This window comes from Letharia columbiana, assembly GCF_014066305.1.
Source record: "Letharia columbiana isolate WasteWater2 chromosome Unknown xpSc0000116_s0, whole genome shotgun sequence".
NCBI lineage: Eukaryota > Fungi > Ascomycota > Lecanoromycetes > Lecanorales > Parmeliaceae > Letharia > Letharia columbiana.
The window spans coordinates 1-19,035 of record NW_023501181.1 but is presented as its reverse complement, the minus strand read 5'-3'; the positions used below and the strand labels follow the sequence as shown (position 1 = coordinate 19,035).

At 41.2% G+C, this 19,035-nt stretch overlaps 5 protein-coding genes across 5 annotated transcripts; 2 read left to right on the top strand and 3 right to left on the bottom strand.

Moving 5' to 3' along the window:
- Positions 1–10,452: 10,452 nt before the first annotated feature.
- Positions 10,453–11,564, top strand: HO173_013357 (uncharacterized protein; the record flags this gene model as incomplete). The annotated part of the gene is made up of 2 exons (XM_037315177.1): positions 10,453–10,842; positions 10,917–11,564. The coding sequence occupies 2 exons, from the start codon at positions 10,453–10,455 to the stop codon at positions 11,562–11,564; spliced, it is 1,038 nt and encodes a 345-aa protein (XP_037157933.1).
- Positions 11,565–11,682: 118 nt separating this feature from the next.
- HO173_013356 (uncharacterized protein) lies at positions 11,683–12,426 on the bottom strand (the record flags this gene model as incomplete). Its single annotated transcript, XM_037315176.1, has 2 exons — positions 11,683–12,059; positions 12,111–12,426. The coding sequence occupies 2 exons, from the start codon at positions 12,424–12,426 to the stop codon at positions 11,683–11,685; spliced, it is 693 nt and encodes a 230-aa protein (XP_037157932.1).
- Positions 12,427–12,473: 47 nt separating this feature from the next.
- HO173_013355 (uncharacterized protein) lies at positions 12,474–14,546 on the bottom strand (the record flags this gene model as incomplete). Its single annotated transcript, XM_037315175.1, has 2 exons — positions 12,474–12,988; positions 13,040–14,546. The coding sequence occupies 2 exons, from the start codon at positions 14,544–14,546 to the stop codon at positions 12,474–12,476; spliced, it is 2,022 nt and encodes a 673-aa protein (XP_037157931.1).
- Positions 14,547–15,175: 629 nt separating this feature from the next.
- HO173_013354 (uncharacterized protein) lies at positions 15,176–16,317 on the bottom strand (the record flags this gene model as incomplete). Its single annotated transcript, XM_037315174.1, has 4 exons — positions 15,176–15,583; positions 15,636–15,814; positions 15,881–16,217; positions 16,276–16,317. The coding sequence occupies 4 exons, from the start codon at positions 16,315–16,317 to the stop codon at positions 15,176–15,178; spliced, it is 966 nt and encodes a 321-aa protein (XP_037157930.1).
- Positions 16,318–16,996: 679 nt separating this feature from the next.
- HO173_013353 (uncharacterized protein) lies at positions 16,997–17,691 on the top strand (the record flags this gene model as incomplete). The annotated part of the gene is made up of 3 exons (XM_037315173.1): positions 16,997–17,066; positions 17,173–17,418; positions 17,474–17,691. The coding sequence occupies 3 exons, from the start codon at positions 16,997–16,999 to the stop codon at positions 17,689–17,691; spliced, it is 534 nt and encodes a 177-aa protein (XP_037157929.1).
- Positions 17,692–19,035: the final 1,344 nt, after the last annotated feature.

The following is a 19,035-nucleotide window of genomic DNA, read 5'->3' as shown; positions in this document are numbered from 1 at the left end:
ATCGATACTTGACTCGGCCTTGCCACAGCAAAGACTCCGGGAAGGTCATGTTCATTGCCATGCCTTGGATCTTTGCTGTGATCCGATGCGGGCTTTCTACACACAACAGTCCAAAAGATCGAAGCCTTCATGTCAGTTCCATAATATCCGCGCCGCACCCTCGGTCTTGAGAGCTTTGGGTCGCATGCACGAGAAAGATTGGCTCTTAAATTCCGTCACTGAACCCGGAGGAACTGCCCTTGAACCTTGGGAGTGTTTATTTGCTCAGCACTGCTCAGCACACAGTTCCGAATGGAAGATTGTGTCCTACAGCGATCGCCTTTGGGGCTGAGACAGATATCCATCCACTCATGAAACTACCAGAAAGAAACGGCCGGACAAAGTCAAGGAATTGAAGAAGGCGACGCAATTAGTACCCTATGAACTGGCGCCTTTCGGATATAATGTCTTGGCATTACGAGTAGGCTGACGGATGCTTTTAAACCTCAGCCCATGCTAAGAAAAATACCAGTAGCGGGATTACAAGGCCGCGCCAGATTTGTATGGGGGTCACATCAAAATAAGGCGCGGCCTCGTAGCAACCTCGCTGTCACTATCACACCGTCGCTAGATCTCGCTGTCACCGATGAGGCTATTCGTACAATGGAGGCTCTCCGCCTTCCCGAGGTATACAGGGCGGAAAGGAGACTCGCCGTCACCGGAGCTGGGGATTTCCACGGGGAAGAGGACTTTATCGGTGGTGTTGCCTATATAGTCTAGTCTAATCCTCCCCACTCCGCCTCGCTGGCGCCTCTAGCCGGGCTATACTATACCCATCGCCGGCGAGCTCCTTCAAGGCCTCTTAAACCCCTTATTGACGAATAGACATCGCCACCCACTAGGCGGAAATACGCTCCCTTACATCGTCCTCCCAATCCACCGTACCCGCCTTCAAAATATAGAATGGGAGGTAGGGAGGGTATTAAATGGTGGCGACGGCGATCTAGACGCGTCAGAGTACGTGCCGCGACTCCACTTAGCATCACTGGGGTCACTCTCATCCTTCTCCTGCAGCAGGGCCATATCGTCTTCCGAGAGAACCTCTGGCGGAGGACGATCCCGATCAATGCCTTCAGGGTTACTGCCGTACCAATCCAGCTCCTCCTAAGTATCCTCGAAGCCCCCGTATTGCGGGGGCTGGCGAACGACGCGTTCTTGAGAACGACGCGTTCTTGAGAGATCATAGTAGGCGGGGCGGAGTTGTGGATAGCTTCAAAAAAATTAATAGACGACAGCGAGGTATGGAGAAGAAGAGTGCAACAGGTAAGGAGGGCTGCCAAATTACTATGGGAGGGCCTTAGTAATCCGGCGGGTCGGCCTAATCGTTCTCCGGTAATATTACCGTGGGGGTGGGCTGAGGTTTAAAAGCTACCGGGCTGACCCCCTGAATTTTGTAAGCGCTTCGCAATTTGCATGACACGGTTAGCCACCCGCCTTCGTCTATCTGGCTGAGACTAGGAATTACAATCTCCCTGTCCTCAGGTGTCAACCGGCCCATGGCTCTTAGAGAGATCCTGATAACCTCCTACCATCTCAGCATGTCCCTCTCTTTTCATGCCTGAACATCACCATCATCAGCCTCCTCATTCACCCACACAGTACCCGCGAAACCAGTCATCCTTGTGCAATTGGTAGTGTTCATCTCCGTATGCACCGTATAGTTCCCTCTTTTCATCCACCAGTAAGAAAGTCGTAGAGGTCAACATACCTGGCATGGACGCGGGGACACAGCCTATTTTAGAGATCAAGCAGCATTTGAGGTTCTGGGCCGGCGTCCTCGCTCTATCAAATCCTGTGGTACTCAGGCCATACGGAGGTCGGCACCAAAAGTCCTGGACAGCGCTAAAATACTTGGCACTCTTGGCATTCTTGGCACTTTCTGTATAGTTACATTTATTTAACGATAATGCTTTATATAATTGCGTATATACTCATTAGCTCGCTCGGCGGAGTCGTATAATCGTATATTACCTCCTCTACGATCTTTTCTATACTCGTTATTATCTTTAAAACGTATTACCTTCGTAATATATCTCGATATTTACTCTATTTACTTCTAAATCCTCTTTTAAATAAACTCGTAATTTTAATAATATAGTTATTATCTTTTAACTTTCTTATAAGTTCTTAATATATCTTTTCGAGTAATATAACGTTTTATTTATAATTAATAAAACTTAATAAGTATTTAAATTCGAGTCTTATTATTATAATTAATACTTTAAATATTAAATATATTAATAAAAGATAATTAAGATAGAGAATAATAAGAAGATTTCTATTTATTATACTATATAAATAAGACTTATATATTAGAAGTCTTTATACTCTTTCTCTATTTCTTTACGCTATAAATATTAAAGTATTAACTATAGGCTATAATTAGTACTTTAATATTATCGCTATTATATATTCTATTAATATCGCTATTATATATATACTTCGCATATTTATACTTCGTATATATATACTTCGTATATATATACTACGTCGCTATTATATAGAGTACTGGTACTTATTAAAATAAAGAATAATAATACTTATTATAAGCGTATCCTTAATATACCCCTCAGCCCTATGACTAGCGAGCCTTGGCGGAGGTATCCTCTATTATATTATATCTTCTTTTCACCTATATAGTTTAATATCTTAGTTATCTTATTTAATATATCTATATTAATATTATATCTATATCGATTTTAATACTATAACTAAGATTAACTTACTTATTTTATTCGTATTAGCGAATAAATTTAAAGAAACGCGCTAATAGAGGCTTTAATAAGAAATTAAGTTAAGCTATTATATCTCTAAGTAAGTCTATTAGATAGATAAATTAATTTTAAAGAGCTTAAAAGAAATAGCGAAACGATCTCGATAAATAGTAGTTAAGGGATAAAGAAGATATTAAATTATTCGTATAGCTAGCGAATCGAAAGAAATAGCTAATATTATCTTATATTTTTATATTCAAAATATATACTAGTAGTATTACTTATAACTTTATATACTATAACGTCTAGAGTTTTAACGAAGCTTTAATTAGATAAGAAACGGTCGAGTTATAGCTAATTTAAGATACTATTCTTCGAAACTTTCTCGTATATAACTTCTCTACGAGATAAGGGACTCTCTAGGCGAAGTAAGTATACTCGAAAAGCTACTATTTAAAGCACTTATAATCTTCTTAACGCCTTAAATAATTAAGAAATAAGTGTATTAAACCCTCGTAAAGAAATAATCTTATCTTAAGCTTTATAGTGAAATTTTTTATTCTTAATATCGAATAATTTCGACACATCTTAAAGAGGCTTTATTATTCTCTAGTATATCTAGTATTCTTAATATTTATTCTTTCGAAGTATTTAAACTCCTCTCCACTTTATTTAAAATCTTCTTTTCTTCTTTCTTATAGCGAAGTCTAATATTAAAAGAATAGATTAAATTAAGACCTTATTAGAGTAAACTAAGTTTCGACGAATATTAGTTCTATTAGATAATATCACTAATAAGATAGACTCGATAGATATATCTTAAGATATCGCTAATAGTCTATAATTATAATATTAGGCTAAGTATTAACTCGACGAATTTATAACTATATTAAATGAAATTCGTTAAGAGAAAAACGATTTTCGCGAGGTTACTATTTAATATTACGTCGTCGTTATAAAAAAGAATCTAGTTATAAACGATTTATATTAGGTCTATAGAATAATCGAGAAGATAAATTAACTAGTCTAAGACTTTTAGAAGGATATAACTTTTTTATAGCGGAAAGTTAATAGCCTTAAGATATAGTTAATAAAAGACTTACGACTATTATTAATCGAGAAGAAACGTATATCTAGATATTTAAAAGAGAAATTAGTTAAGGTTCTAAACCTACCTCTATTTATCGACGATAGCGATCTTATCTAAAACGACTGATCCTCTAGAATAGAATAGAAATTTAAGACTAATAGCGATTATTATCTTATTAAGGACTTTAAGATAGCTTACGTAGTCTTATAACTCGGCGATAAGACTATATAATATACGATATATAGAAGACTTCGAAACTTCACTAACTCGTATTAGTTTTTTACTAAGATTATAGACGAGTTAGTCGATATCTATGAGAATTTAAATCGACGTAGTAATATATTACGTGATATATATACTCTATAGTAAAGGACTCGACTCTTTATCGACTTCTATTTAGACTTTATTCGATTAGGTATTATTTTTAGCTATAACGAAATTCTTATACTAGAGAACTATCTTTTTAAAAAACTAAGAAAGAAATTAAAGAAGGTATAGTAGATTATAGAAGGTTTTACTACTTTAAAGACTATAAAAGAATATCTTCGAAAGCTAGATAACTTATAACGTGCTAATTATAAGAATTTTAAGTCTATAAAGACTACTATTAAGTTAACTATAATACGAATATCGACGATAGCACTCGCGGCTAATATATATCTTATACTCGTTATCGGGTTTAGTTTAAGTATAACTACTACGCCTCTAAATATTACGACTAGTTCGAAATCAAGGGAACTAATATGCTATAACTGCGGTAAGAAAGATTACTATCGAAAGGACTGTATAATAACTACTTAAATCGAGATCGGTAAAAAGGCCTTCGAGGAGGCGCGACTTTACGCGATGGAAATAGATAAAGAATTCGAATTCGAAATTAATAACGTCGATATCACGGGTAGCGACGGTTCTTCTTCGAATTCGGAAAACGAATAGCCTCTTTTAAAGTTACGATAAGAGGTACTTATAAAGTATATCTAATAGATATTCTTAATAACGTCTTAGCACGTCGTTCTTTTCGTATATAAGTTACGCTTTTCTTATAAGGGAGAATCTATCTATTTAAGGATTTTCTTATAGATAGTAAATATATCGATGCTTATATAGTTATAAATAAGTCCTTAGTCTCAGCGATATATAAGGTCTTATATCTGAAATTACTCTTACTATTATAATCTAAATTACTAAGAGATTATAACGGCTAGATTATAAAATAATTAATTATATACTACTTACTACGATAATAGTAAAAGACTATTAAGAAGAAATATATCTAATATTAATTATACTATTAAAATACGATATAATAGTTAAAAAACTTTAGATGAATAAATATAAGATAGTTCTTAATATATTACGAAATAAGATACTCTTTCTATTCGATCGATATAATTATAATAATAATTAGATATTAATAATAAATAAACTCTTCTTTCTACTAACTTCGAACCTTCGGCTATCTATATTACTTACCCTCTCATCTATTATATTAAAATAATAAAGTTCTCCTCTATCTACTTACGATAACGAGATTAATTCGAATATTTTCTTATTAAATAAGGATGAGAATAGTAAGGAGCCTAAGTTTATTAATATCGCTGAGATTAATATAGCGACTTACTATTAACTAACCTATGAAAAAGATAATAAGCTATTTATATTAACGATAAATAAAATCTATAATAACTCGCTAATATTATATATACCTTCCATTAATCGAATACCTCGCGATTCTCGCATATCGATTAATAAACCCTATCTCTATAACTTAGAAAAGAAATATAAAAGATATTGCGGTTTTAATTGCTTTATTTAGATTAATAGTATTAAAGAGATTAGTTCTAAGAAGGTAAAATATAAGCTATCTACGAAGTATTATAATTATCTCGATATTTTCGATAGAATTAAGGCGAATATACTTTCCTTATATCGTTCTTATAACTATAAGCTGAAATTCAACGATAGCTTCGATAAAATAAAACTTTCTAAAAGTAGAATCTATTTAATATTAGAATATAAACTAAAATAGGTAAAGAAGTACCTGGATGAATATTTAAAGAAGAAATTCATAACATTAAGTTATACACTATTCGCCTTACCTATTCTATTCGCGAAAAAGCCGAATAAAGAATTACGTTTTTATATGGACTATTGAAAGCTAAACGCTATTATTAAAAGGAATCGATATCTAATTCTATTAATAGATAAGATTTTGATAAGAATCTAGAGATGTAAATATCTTACTCGATTAAATATTATAGCCGCGTTTAATAAACTACGTATACACCCTAATAGCGAGGATTTTACTACTTTTATTACCTCCCTTAAAGTATATAAGTATTAAATCCTCCCCTTCGATTTAATTAACGATCTAGTTACATATTAATAATATATGAATAATATTCTATTTAAGTATCTAAACGACTTCTATTAAATCTACCTCGATAATATATTTATTTATAATAAGATAAAAAAGAAATACGTTTAATACGTTAGATAAATCCTTTAGAAATTAAGAAATATCGACTTTCAGATAAATATTCTTAAGTGCGAATTCTACGTTTAGGAAACTAAGTTTCTAGATCTACTAATATTTATAGACGGGTTACGAATAAATCTTATTAAAATTTAAACTATTATCGAGTAGACTATATCTATTAACCTTAAAGAGATATAGGCCTTTATCGGATTTTGTAATTTTTATTAACGATTTATTAGAGATTTTTCTAAAATAGTTAAATCTATAGTAAAACTTATTATAAAGAAGATTATATTTAATTAATCCTTAGTATATTAAGAGACCTTCTATTTTTTGAAAGTCGTCGTTACGGAAGTTCTAGTTCTACGTTATTTCGATAAGATAAAGAACGTCGTTTTGAAGACTAACTCTTTCGACTACGTTAACGAAGATATTCTTTTCTAATATAATAATAAGAGAGTATTTTACTTAATAGCTTTCTATAGTAAGAATCTTACTTTAATTGAGTATAACTATTAGATCTACAATAAGAAGTTACTAGCTATTATTCGCTATCTTAAATACTAGCGTCCTAAACTAAAATATATCGATATTTCTATTAAGATCTTTACGAACTATAAGAGCTTAATATACTTCGCCGAAGAAAGAGACCTCAGCTATCGCTAGGCTTGCTATTTGAATATACTATTCGAATTTAATATAAAGATTATCTATCGATTAGAATCTCGGAATATTAAGGCGGATATATTTATACGAATAACTAAGTATAAATTAATCGATCTCGAAAACGAATAATTACGCTAATAGTATCAAATAATTCTTATCTCTAATCGATTGAAATTAAATAGCGAATATATTAATATATATATAATCGATAACTCTATTTACTATAAAGTAGTAGAGGTTAATAAGAAAGACGAATATTATATAAAAATCCGCGAGGCTATCGCCGAAAATAAGAATAAGTTTCGAGGGATTACTCTTAATAAATGCTTCGTATAGAACGAAATGCTTTATTATAAGGACCGTTTATAAGTATTCGATAATATATATATCGATGTTATTCGAGAGATATACGATTAATCGTTCTACGACTATTTCGAGATAGTATAAATCTATAAACTACTTAAAAGAGAATATTATTAGCGAGGTATAAGGGCTATTATAGTTATCTACGTTAAGAATTACTATATCTATTAAAGAGCTAAGACGTCTTACGATCGAGAGTATAACTTATTATAGTTTTTATTAATTCTATAGAAACGATAGTAAGATATATTAGTCGACTTCGTTATAGACTTATTTATATTCGACGACTATAACGCTATTTAGATAGCGATTAATTAACTTACTAAGAAACGTTATTACGTAATCTATTCTAATATCGATAAAGATATTATCGCTAAGAAGATAGTTAACTTACTACTTAAGAAAGTATTTCGCCTATATAACTTATCGACTTTAATAATATCGAATTAAGATTTTTAATTTATAGCTATTATATAAAAGTTTTTTTATAAGAGACTAAGTATTATAGCTAAGCTATTAATAGCCTTTTACTCTAAAATCGATAGATAGATTAAATAAGCGAATTAGAATATAAAGCGTTATCTTTAAATATATTATAACTATATATAAAATAACTAGATAAGATAGCTATCTATTATCGAGTTCGCCGATAATAATACTATCTTATCGATTATTAATATTCTACCTTTTCTCGCGAATAAGAAATTCTATTCTCGAATAACTTTCAGTCTAAATATTATCGACTACGAGATTATACGTAAGCGTCTTAATACTACTCGAGCGAAGAATATTACGAACTATATAAAATAAGTTCTTAAGTATATTCGAAGTAATATAGACTGCGTCTAGAAGGCTATAGTTATATAAGCGAATAAGTATTAATAAAAGATTACTTTTTAAATAGGCGATAAGGTCTTTCTAAATAGTAAGAATATTATCTCCGATCACCCTTCCCGTAAATTGAACTATAAGAGACTCGGTTTATTCGAGATTACAGGCCTTATGGAAATCTTATATCGTCTGGAACTTCCGTCAATTATAAGGATCCACGACGTCTTCTACTCTAATCTCTTAAGTCTCGCGGTAAATAACCCCTTATTAGGGTAGATAAATCCTTCGCCGAAGTATATCATTATTAACGGTCGGATTAAATGGGTTATCGAAGAAATACTTAACTTTAAATTAATTTATAGCCGTCTCAAGTATAAAGTTAAGTAGAAAGGCCTCGATAATGACCTTACCTGGTATAATGCGGACGGCGGTGAATTCGAAAATTGCTAGGATCTAATAGACGACTTCTATAAGCGATATCCCGAAGAGTTTTATCTATAAAGAAATTAGGGCGAGGGGCCTTTAATAGCGACAGCGTTCTCGGGCCGAAATTACCTCGGATACCTCGTTTTCAGTCGAATTGAAACCGTCCGATGTCTTCAGGATAGCTCTATTTTTTCTAAAACCGAGAATCGATCCCTTAGATCCATATTAATTAGAAATTATCTTATATATAATCTTTCGCGTAAACCCTCGTTGCTAATATAACTCTAAAGATCTTTCGAAGTCATATTAGTATATATATGAATTACGTTATCGCTATTACGAAATATAATTAATATTAGCTAAATAATATACTATAGAGAAGACTATATTAAAGTTAGTTAATATTAAATTAGAGTTTTTAGCGCTTACGGCTCGATTCGGTTTGAAAGCCCTTAATTAATCACGTCGTATTATTCCACCGATATCCTATCCGCTTAAATACGAATTCGGAAATTACTATTATTTACCCCTGCGCCTATAAATATGATTCTCTCTATACTATATCGATTTCCTTCCGGCTAGGCCCTCTATATGCGTATATATTTCAACTAGCGACGTCGCTATAGCGTAAATATAAAAAGCTACTATCGTCTCTAATATCTCTAACGGAGAAAGGTACGATGCTAAGGTTCCCGGATACGATTATTTCTTTACTGCTTTTATCATTTTTCAGGCGTTAAGCGTGCATATATATCTATTTTTCTACCTTTCTACTCATCAATTATGGGATATGATTTAACGAAGGAGGGGGTAGTGTTATGAGTGTACCCTTGACACACCCCTCAGCCCTATAACTAGCGGGCCTTGGCGGAGGCATCCCCTACCATATCATGCCTCCTTCCCACCTACATAGTTCGGTACCTTAGTTATCTTATTAAACATACCTACATTGATATTGCATCTGTACCGGTCCTGACAATGCTATCCATGAAATTTGGAAGTATGCCAAGCACTCAGCCCTACCTGGACCCTTGTCTTGGCATGTCCAGGACTTTTGGTGCCGACCTCCGTATGCCGGGAGGGATTGCATATGACCAGCGATGAACGCAACGACGCCATACCATACTCTTAAAGTAGGCTTTGGATCATGTATTGGCAAGAAGGCCCTGGAGAGTAGGATCAGTTTTCGCCGCGGTCCGAGAGCAGCTTGAACAAGTTCAAAATGGGTGCTGGGAGCCAGAACAGGCATACGTAGCAACAAAAGTCAGGCAGGTACTGCGGGGTAATCGTGTCTACCCCCATTTGCGCCCTACCCCCATTTGCGCCCATTTAAAATCCGATAAATCCGACATACTGTTGTAGATAGCTACCACTACCATGGCGACCACTATTACTTATTCAAATAGCCTACGATCATAGTCTTTCATGATGGCTAATGCTACGGTACTATAGTCGCCGTCTATAGGCCTGATATAGTAGACGTTGGAATTATTGGATCTAAATTGGGCGCAAATGTAAATCCGACATAGATAGCTACCACTACCATGGCTACCACTATCGTAGCTACCACTATTGATTATTTAAATGGCCTACTACCATAGTCTAGCATGATGCCTATTGCTACGGTACTATAGTCGCCGTCTATAGGCGTGATATAGTAGACGTTGGAATTATCGGATTTAAAATGGGCGCAAATGGGGGTAGGGCGCAAATGGGGGTAGACACGATTACGCTTTTATAAAAGCGGCAACCTCTGAAAGCTCGCTGCGATCTTCACAAACACCACACACAACTGTCACAAACTCTGGTGGCCAACGCGTTCGCAACGGCACAGAGCACCCACCATGCCCTTCGCCCAGCTGATCATCGGCCCCCCCGGCTCCGGCAAGTCCACCTACTGCGACGGCATGCAGCAATTCCTCTCCGCCATCGGCCGCAAATGCTCCGTCGTGAACCTCGACCCGGCCAACGATCGCACGTCCTACCCCTGCGCGCTCGACGTGCGGGACCTGGTCACGCTTGAAGAGGTCATGGCGGAGGAAGGGCTGGGGCCGAATGGAGGAGTGCTTTATGCGCTTGAGGAGCTCGAGCATAACGGAGAGTGGTTGGACGAGGGCTTGAGAGGCCTTGGGGAGGATTATGTGCTGTTTGATTGTCCGGGCCAGGTGGAGCTCTTTACGCATCATTCGAGTTTGAGGAATCTTTTTTTTAGGATACAGAAGCTTGGGTATAGAGTCCGCTTTTCCCTGCAGCCTTTCTAGAGTGTCGACGCTCGAGCAGATGAAGCTGATATCTTAGGGTGGCTTAGCTAGTAGCACTGCATCTGACAGACTCATATTGTCTCACACTGCCTTCGCTATATATCTCGACGCTCCTGCTTTCTCTGAGAGCCATGCTCCAGATGGACCTTCCACACCTTAACGTCATGACAAAAATCGACAAGCTCGCGAGCTATGGACCTCTTCCGTTTAACCTGGACTTCTACACAGAAGTCCAAGACCTCTCATACCTGCTCCCTCACCTAGCGAACGAGAACCCAGTGATGCGGCATCCTAAGTTCGAAGGTCTCAACAACGCAGTCGTCGAATTAGTGGAAGATTTCGGACTCGTAGGCTTCGAGACCTTGGCGGTCGAGGATAAGAAGAGCATGATGACGCTGCTGCAGGCCATTGATCGAGCTGGAGGATATGCATTTGGTGGTGCTGAAGGAGCGAACGATACGGTGTGGCAGGTTGCCATGAGGGAGGGGATGACTGGGATGACGATCCATGATGTGCAAGAGCGGTGGATTGATCGAAAGGAGGAATTTGATGAGTTGGAGGCGAAAGAGCGGGAGGAAGAGGCTAGGGCCCAGGAGACGCCGCCGTTGACTGAGGACGGTGGAGAGGAGGATAGTGATGTTGAAGAGATGGGTCCTGTCCCTGACAGCGGCGTGAAGGTGCTGCGGCGATCATGATGCTCAGTGTTGGTCTTTGCATAGCGATAGGCGTTGGTCCCGCGAAAACAGCGTTTGATCATTGGGTTGTGCATGTCCCGAAGAAATCTCGGTTCCAGTCTGTTCTCTCGCAACTCGTTCAGCTTTCTCCGTCGGATCCCATTCCCATCTCATCATCCTCGTCTGAAACATCTGATCCAGCCGTCATATTTTTCCCACCCTGCAACACCTCTTCGTCATCTTTCCCCAGTATCCCCAAGAGCCCATTCGTACCCTCCTCACCGCTCTCCCTTTTCGCCCGCAGTATCGCAGCTCTAGCCCTCCTGATAGCTTCCTCCTCAGCCTTCTTGATCGTACCAGACACCCTGACCACCTGTATCGCGCAGGCTCTCGGTTGCCCCTGTTTAGACGTCTTTGTTAGCTGTGTCATGAAGGACAGAGCGGCCCACACGAGTCGGTAGTGTGCGCGAGAGCAGCGGACTATGGCGGTGGAGGTTGCGGGGGAGAGGTATTTGACTGGATTCAGCGTCAATAAAGGGTCCATCAATTGAGGGGGGTGGAATTTACCGTTTAGACTGCTAGATACGAGACCGAGCCCATAGTCTCCGTATAGTAATAGGACCTGGTCTCTGATTGTCCGCGCGAGGAGCTGGGGTGTCAGGTCGTTGGGGCTTGGCCTGTGGAATTGGACGAGGTCTGGGAGTGCTTTTTCTGGGGATTTGGAGGGAATCTTTCCTTTCGGTGGATCTGCTGGGTCTGGGTAGAGAATATGGACGAGAAGGTAACGGTGTTTTATGCGGACCATGACTGGTACGAGATTGAGATTCGAAAACCGTATGAGGCCTTGGGAGTCATGTGCTAGATTTGAGCGCCGGGTAGCCATAGTGGAAATTCTCGAAAATTGTAGGGTATTTGACTAGATTCATAACGCTATTGCTGCTGCTGCTCTCCCTCTCGTTGTCTCTCAGCCTGCTCTCCATCCTTCCTTGCCTTTATCAACCCCAGACCCACAAGATTTGCAAAATCCATACCCACCTCACCAACCATTCCCGCATTCTCGATAGCCTTCCCCAAGCAATCGTTCCAATACGCGCAGCCAGCCCTCACACTGCCCAATTGCCTCTCTAGTAGCGCGTTAAACTCGTCCAACCTCTCCTTTGCCCACTGAACACAGCTGCTCATCATGACTGGCGGAAAACACAGCTGATAGGTTTTCACGGTGTTACGGATCAAAGAGAAGTAGACATAGGAGAGCTGGTTGATGTGCCGAGGTAAATCGCCTTCAAACATGATGCTGCGAGCGCGGATGTGGATGAGATCAGTGCGGGCAGCGAGATAGGTGGTGCGAGCAAGGGGGGTGAAGTTGAGACGGACGAGATAGGCGATGTTGGCTTGGGTTGCCGTCAACTGCGCGTGAGTGGCTGTGAGGCGGAGGGCAAGGATGTCTGTATCATATCAGTCTTCGTTTGTGGGATAAAGAACCCAAAAGTACTGACCTGCAAGCTTCCTAGCCCTTTCATCAACCTTGGTGCTGATAAGGTCTTGGGCTAACATGTTGCCCTTGAGACCTTTGGCTAGTTTCCTAAGTTTCTCAACATGCCGAACAGCGTCTTCGAATTTTTGCAAAGCCACCTCGCTGTCAAGCTCGTCGATCTGACCCTCGACCCAGCGAAGGTTTTGGTGCTTACCGTCCACATCGATTAGGATTTCGGGACGGTCTTTGGCGCCACTGAGTGATCTCAGCAGGTTTGTTTTGTTGGACAGGGCTGGGTCTCTGGTGGTCAGATAGTCTATAGTCTCCTTGCTCTTGTTGACGTTTTCTTCCATATCTGCTTGCAGGGCCCTCCGCAGCTCATCAACAGTCCTCCGGAAAGCCTGTAAAAGGTTCATCTTCTCCGTAGTCGATGACTTGTCGCTACGATACGTGAAGGACTCGTGGCCGTATCTAACGCTGATTGCGTTGGACATTGCACCTCGGTCGCCAATACCCGACGATCCAACAGATGCAAGGTCGACCATATCGATATCCTGCAGAGGCCAGCATTTGTCGGCAACTGTCCTTGAAGAGCTTTTTTGCCCGGCATCGCCAGTAGTCATAGCATTGGGATCTATTCGCCGCTTCCTCTTAGTTGCAACCATCAGATGGTCGTTCAGAAGAAAAATATGCGCATAACGCTTTGCTTTCCAAGTAGCAGCATCCAACTCCAGCCAAGTACTTTGCTCCAGAACCACGTGTCTGCCCGGTATAGCGGGCAGGAACTTCTGCGACCCCTCGACATTTTTCCACAGTGCATGTAATTGGGTATTCCACATCGCCTCCAGGTTTGCTACCGAGCTCCTGTTTGCCTGCTTGCGAGCTCTTGACCTTGCACCATCATCCGATGCGGCGCGCGGTTCTGATGCTCCAGCATTCATTGAAGCTTGGTTGAGAGAGGTCGTAAGCTCGGAGATAAGGCCCCGAAGTGTCCGCATCTCCCCTTTAAGCTTTTCCGCCTCTTTAGAGATCTTGATAAACTGTGTTCGATTTTGGTACACATTCTGCTGTAGATCGGTCGAGGTGCGATTTTTGAGCTTTCGAAGACTTGCTTGATAGTCTCGAAGCTCTTGATCAGAGGCGTCTGATAGCAAATTTGTAGAATAGCTCTCGATCTGCAGGTCAGGGTCCTTCAGGGCATTCGCATCTATTTGAAGCTGCTGATTCTGTCGTGCTGTTGATGGACGAGAGTCAGATTGGGCAAATTGGGCAGGCAGGGTCGGAATGGATGGGACAGGTGGCGCGTCAGCATTGCTGAAGTCTGGAAGATTGGTGAAGCGTGTTGAATATCTTCTCTTGACAAGGTCAGAAGTATTAGCTGTCGAGGTCTCGACTCTGCCGTTCACGTTTGGACGAGTAGGACCCCGGGAGACTTGGGGGATTGTCTGAATTGGACCAGATATCTGCTTCGGCACGGCTTGACGTGACTTCTTCTGGCGTAAGGAAAAGCCTTTCCCCTTGTCCTCCATAGCGCCCGAGCCTGCATCGCAATGCTAAAGGGAGATGCCAAGCGCAAGATGAAGCCTGGGCGATATGTCGGGAGAATTTAGCGCCGTGTCTTGGCGGTAAAAAGAGGGTAATATAAGGTAGTACCCATAGCACCTCGACCGAATAAGCACGCTTACCTACCTTTCATCCTTCTACTTCTTATATTGACCCTGAATAATTACATATCTGAAGAGCGTATTGAGTACTCAACTTTCTATTATATTATTGTAGAACGATGAGTTATAAGGGTTCGAATTTTAGAAAGTGTATCAATGCTTCTCTATGACGGTCAAGTGGATCGCGTTCGACTGATCGTGTAAGTCCAAAGCGACTGCACGTCGAATCCTTTTCTTGTCGGCCTGATCATGCTTCCGAAGTGATCACGGCATTGCCCATTCCACTGCTAAAGCTATCTACTCAAGAACATCTTCCATGCCCGACAAAAGGAACGTTACTCTCGCGACCACCCGTCCTAATACCCAATAACCATTTGAATTAAGCATGGACTAAGTTGTTGAACAATGAATGAAATAATGATGTTCATGGGACAACTAATAATAATGTACTCTGATTATCGAATAAAAATAAAATAAAGGGTTTACTCTTTAACCTAGTTGGAAGTCTTCGAGCGCTCGATCGCAGCCTTGGTCGCTTCATCAATGTCCTCCTTAGGCAAGTCGAGCAAACTATTAAGCGTGCCCTTGTTGTGCTCGAAGTCACCGCAACCGTCGGGAAAGAAGACTCGGGTAATCATCATCTTGGCAAAACCAATGCGCTTGCCTTCCTGCATCTCCTTGATACCGCTGGAGTACCGCTCCTGAGCTGGCTCTTTTGTGATGGTCCAGTCGTTTTCCTTGGTACCAGTCACGCGAAGAGCGGACTCCAACATATCTTTCTGGCTGACGGTGAAGGACTTGACATAGACTACCTTGTTCTTGAAATTCTCAAGGCAGGCTTCTTTGTTCGAGCCTTCGGGCTTAATGGGCAGACTGAGAAGAGCGCCGACAGCACGACCAACCTAGCAAGAGTTAGTCGCTTGTCACAAAAGTGTTTGACAATTGTAGGCGTACCTGTGGCCGCGTTGAGGTAGAGATCTTGGTCTCACCCTCGTCGAAGAGAGTGACGATGCGGTTGGCAAAGTCGATACCAAAGCCCGCAGGAATAGCCAGACCCCACTCATACCAGAAGCCGGTAGATACAGCGATGTAAGAACTCTTGCCAAGATCTGCGATGGCCTTGCGAGTGTCCACTGCAAGCACAACAGTCTGTGGTCAGTGAGTGTCTTATATGGTGCATATACAATGAGATTGCTCACCCTTCGGCTGGAGAAGAAACACGTCTTTGACCATCGCCTCGTTCGCGGTGTCTGGGGACCATTCATTCGGCAGAATCCAGGCCACGCCAGCCTCACCGGCGGCGTTGATAAGCTGCATCTCGGTCTCTTTTGGAACGGAATTACTCAGTGTGATGACCAGCGCATCTTGGCCTCTGAGTGCCTCAACGAGTGTCTCCGGCTTATTGTAATCGACCTTCTTAGGAATCACGCCTTCTGGCAACTTGTTCTGGCTATCGACCCGTGTAATTGCCGTAATGGTGTGCTTGCCAGTCTTGAGCAGAGCTTCAGTCATGAAGCTGCCGCTGTTGCCACCAGCCTACCTTTGTTAGTCGAATATTTGCAGGCGGAGCAGTGGATAGCATGATATCACGCACGCCAACAATGGCAACCTTCATTATGTGGTTTGAGGTTGCCATGGAGAAGACTGGTCGAAGTTGCAGTTATGTGGTTTGAAGATCGACGACAAAACTAGACCAGATACTTTACGTGGTTGGCTTCAGTCTTATTAACGTAAGATTTGCAGACCTGTGCCAATTGCTCTGTTTATCTGTAAAATATGAAGGTATATGTATTCGGTTCCCACTGAGTATGGCGCCAACGTTACTTGGCTTTGCTCGAAGAAGCAAGCCACGTTAATCTCGTTTTTGTCTTGTCTTACCCGTATCTTGTCTTGTATTGTCTTGAAGGAGAACGTCAGCTCGGCGACGCCAGATAAAGTGATGTAGCACCGACTACTAGTACTAGTACACAAAACGACGGCAAGTTGAAGCTAGTTATCATTGAATAGCGCTTGCCCCGGGAAAATTCTGGTTATTGAAGGACAGGCATCTTATCAAACGTAAAAAGTGGGTGTTTTGATATGATACGGGAAGGACATTACGGAGCGAACAAACCAATTCGTAGGGCGGCGCTTACCCGAGGCCCAGTCGGGGTAGATTTATGTCTTCTTGGCGGTGTCGATCTGAGCTTACAAGAAATTTATGGCCGTTCAGAAAGATTGATATCAAACGTCCAACTTCTTCCTGGTCAGAGAGACTACATGAAAAGAGAGGTCTCTGTGCTATCAATTACTCTTACTTGTTCAAGACCTCCAGCATGTCTTCCTCTGTCCGGACATCTACGATTGTGATAGCTTCCGCTGGTGCTATCATAACCGGTTTCCTTGGTAAGTGATAGCACATGCTTATTCACATAGCATCTGCGGTAGCTAGTTGCTTTTTTATTTCCCGCCTTTCTCTCTTTACATATTGGCTGATGTTATTTATACACAGCATACGCGGTCTATTTTGATCATAAGCGGCGGTCAGATCCAGATTTTAGGAAAGCCCTTAAGAGAGAGTCGCGAAGGGAAGCACGAGCTGCAAAGGAAGAAGCAGAGGCACAAGGCGTACAGCAGAAGCAGATCATCGAAGATGCTGTCAGCGCGGCCAGAGAAGAGGGGTTTCCTACGGATGTGGAAGACAAGGAGGCATATTTCATGAACGAAGTCGGGCAAGGGGAAGTTCTCTGCCAGGACGGTACGTTCAGCGTTCAGCTATGGGTGAAGCTTTGCATGCTAAGACCGACTTCCAGGTTCCAAGCAAATCGAGGCAGCGCTCTGCTTCTACAAGGCTCTCAAGGTCTATCCTCAACCACGAGACCTTATCCATATCTACGACAAGACTGTCCCGAAGCCGGTCATCGACATATTAGCAGAGATGATTGCTTTGGATCCGACCATCAGCGTTGGTCCCTTTGGTGCGGGAGGCTCTGGCTCAGGACCTGGTTCCTCGACTGGGATTGACGACTGAGCTCCATTCCGTCAGCTACCTACATCCGCCTCTGATATCGTCTTCGACAGCATCTCTCCTCCAAGGCCGTTTTAGCGTGTCGGTCGGGTTCTTATATGAATGTATTACTCCATTGTACATAGTGCTGTGCATGCATGGTTCAAGCAGCGGCTCAAAGCCCCTTCTTTGTGCAAATAGACGGGGACGATTGGATGAGGTCAGGAGAGTACGGGGCTCTCGGTGAATTGGAGACTGCTTCTATAGGCGGCCTAAACTGACAAACTCCGTCTGACAAGGTATCCGAGGACGGAAGATACGCGATAATAATGTAAGCGTGATTCAATTTTGGGTGCTGCAAGTGTGAAACGAAGGTTCATGTGAAACCGGTTGTAAGATTAGGCGCATTAAATGTCGTGTCAAATTGTCTTGGCCGGGGTGTGAGCTTGGGGTACTTGGGGTAGGTGTGTCATGAAGTTAAAAAGGAGTTGGACCCGTGGTTTCGGGCTGGATGTGACCCGCAGGGGGGCGCGCATATTGCATACTGCATTACTAGGTACAGTACCTATGCATAGGTACAAATTAGGGTATGGGTCTTTGTACATTATTATTATTGCCTCCTTCCTGTCCCTTGACGACACCATTTCAATGTACACTCCATATAAGTAGAGACTGGAGCAACTGGATTGCTCTTGCCACAATCCTTCAACTCCACACCCTTTACCGTCCTTTTGTCGGTTTCCTCTCTTTCTCCATCATAACTGTTCCAATCAATTTCCAAACTTCCATTTTTCCCAACAGTAGACATTTAATACTCCCGCGAACACGAGACGATCCCGTTCATACACCAGAGGATCTCCCGTTCGTACCAATAATGCTTCGAGTGAGACTACTGCCCCACAAAGCATCGTCTACCTCCCCACTGACTCAAACAGTTCCTCAATCCCATATGTGCAGGCCTCCTGCTCTGCGCAACCCTTACCTCAGCCGTACAGAACGTGAAGGTCCAAGGTGCAAACTTTGTCAACAATGTCACGAGCGATCGCTTTCAGATCATTGGCGTAGCGTGCGTGGCACTATTCATTCTAAAGCTGGAAGAACACAATTGACAAACTTTCCAGCTACCAACCAGGCGGTTCCGACGCCTTCAGTGCCACATCTGACGCTGATCCTCTGAGCAATGGCACCAATTGTCTCCGTGACGCTGCCCTCATGCAACAGCTTGGTATTAACACGATTCGAGTCTACAATGTTGATCCGACCTTGAACCATGATCTCTGCGCCTCCATCTTCAATGCTGTCGGCATATACATGTTCATAGATGTCAATTCACCTCTGCCACTCCAGAGTTTGGATCCTGGGAACCTG